At 46.0% G+C, this 1831-nt stretch overlaps 1 protein-coding gene across 1 annotated transcript in view; it reads right to left on the bottom strand.

Moving 5' to 3' along the window:
- stab1 (stabilin 1) overlaps positions 1–1831 on the bottom strand; it is a 53093-nt gene that overhangs the window by 42603 nt on the left and 8659 nt on the right. Inside the window, exons 13-16 of the mRNA XM_008299104.1 lie at positions 1669–1806; positions 1375–1446; positions 908–1021; positions 22–75 (exon numbers count right to left, since the gene is read on the bottom strand). Coding sequence (XP_008297326.1) covers positions 22–75; positions 908–1021; positions 1375–1446; positions 1669–1806 — 378 coding nt within the window. The remainder of the gene's footprint in view (positions 1–21; positions 76–907; positions 1022–1374; positions 1447–1668; positions 1807–1831) is intronic.

Raw genomic sequence — 1831 nt, forward strand, 5'->3', positions numbered from 1 at the left:
CCATATGGGCGGTGGACTCACCACGGCCTTGGAGAAGACGTGGTGTCGCAGCAGCTCCTGGAGTTTGTGTTTGGCCTGTAAAGAAGCAGAAGATCGTTAAGCGGCAACTGAGCGATCGTGTTTCGTTAGCGGCACCGATCTCAGACAGGTTCCCGCTTTGTGTGTTTGCTGCCGATTTCTAACAATATTTGATGACTTTCTGACAAATGGAATCTCAGCAGCTGGGCTCCAATAAATACCAGTTACAAAATACTCTTTCTAGCCTTATTTAAATGTGTAAAAACAATGACTTTACATGTAATATATACTGTTTATAAAAAATAGGAAGAAAACTATCCTTCAGGCAGCCGGGGTTTCAGAAATACAGAAAAAAAACTAAATTTTTCTGACATTAAAATACCTTTTCTAGCCGTGTTTTACATGAGAGCATGTGTATTTTTGGCTTTCATGAAGGATATCTACAATATACATTAAAATAAACTTTGAACTATTTACTGCTGGTTCAGAGTTTCTCTGTTTTGCTGAATTACAGACATTAGCTGGTAAAATCCCTCAAAGCACACATTTTAAATTGAACCCAGTGTTTTTGATGTTTGTGATTCACAGTTTAAGCATTTTTAAAAAGGAAAATGTAATTTACAGACAGCTGGAGTTGATGCTGATTTCAGGAGTAACACTTGAAACAGGTTTTATTGTCGGAGCAGCGAACGTCTTAAACGTTAAACTCTACAGCTGACTGCTGCAGTCGAGCACTGACAGAACTTTAATTTTTTAAATTATCTTTGACAGCAGCGCGGTACAGATGCAGAAACCGAAGCTGCCGCTATTTCATACATTGTTTCCCCAGAAGATCTGCTGCAGCATCACTCCGTGTTTCCTTCTGCAGATCTGGCCAATGAGTACTTACGTCGTGCAGCATGTACAGGATGCTGCCGTCTCGAGCTCGGTCTATCGCCTGGTTGGTTGGGACGAACACGGTGATCGGACCCGGACCCCTCAGAGGCGGCGGCGACCCACAGTTCTGCACAAACACAGAGAACCGCTGACGGGGTTAAAGGCTGCAGAACCTCAAATCCAAAATTTCCTGAACCTGCTGCAGCAACTTAGAATCAACAGAAACAGCTTCTTTGTATGACAGAGTGGTTCGGTTTCACCAGCTGAGGAGCGAGTAGTTGGACCAGATCTGCTCCAGAGGGACCTCCAGAACGGAGCTGCCAACAGGAACACACCACCAGCGCTGTCAGCACCAGTTAGACCGCTCAGGGATGGGACAGTGAACCCGTTTCCATCTGCTGGTTTTGGCTTTGGTGAAACAGAAAGACCTCCAGTGTGGAGCTCTCACTGAACTGTGACGTGTTCAGAGGCGATACTCACGTCCACCAGAGACAGGAAACGGTTGAACTTTCCATCTTTAGTCAGAATCTCTCCAACTGTCAAATCCGAAAACTGGAAAAGAAGAAGACGATTGGATGAAGTTTAATTTCATGGCAGCTGAAAAATCTAGACGGAAAGTTTCGACTCTAAAAAGCTGCCGAAGGGTTTCAGAGGCCAACCCATCCCTGAGATGACTGAATCTGAAACGGATCAGCTCCTGTGTGGACACGGACCAGAGACATGTGGTTTGTTTCAACGTCACAGAGCAATGAGGAACTCTGGAGGAGAACTCACCTGCTGGTCTCGAGCCGCCCCGTCAGCCTGCGAGCTGCTGATTGGCCGGTCGATGATGTGGATGATGCCATTGGCTGCTGGCAGGTCCTGCAGGATGATGGAGTAGAACCTGCTGGGATCCTCCATCAGGATGAATCTCTGCAGGTCAAAGCAGTAAACCAGG

The sequence above is a fragment of the Stegastes partitus genome, unplaced genomic scaffold (genome assembly GCF_000690725.1).
Source record: "Stegastes partitus isolate 25-593 unplaced genomic scaffold, Stegastes_partitus-1.0.2 Scaffold1380, whole genome shotgun sequence".
Taxonomy (NCBI): domain Eukaryota; kingdom Metazoa; phylum Chordata; class Actinopteri; family Pomacentridae; genus Stegastes; species Stegastes partitus.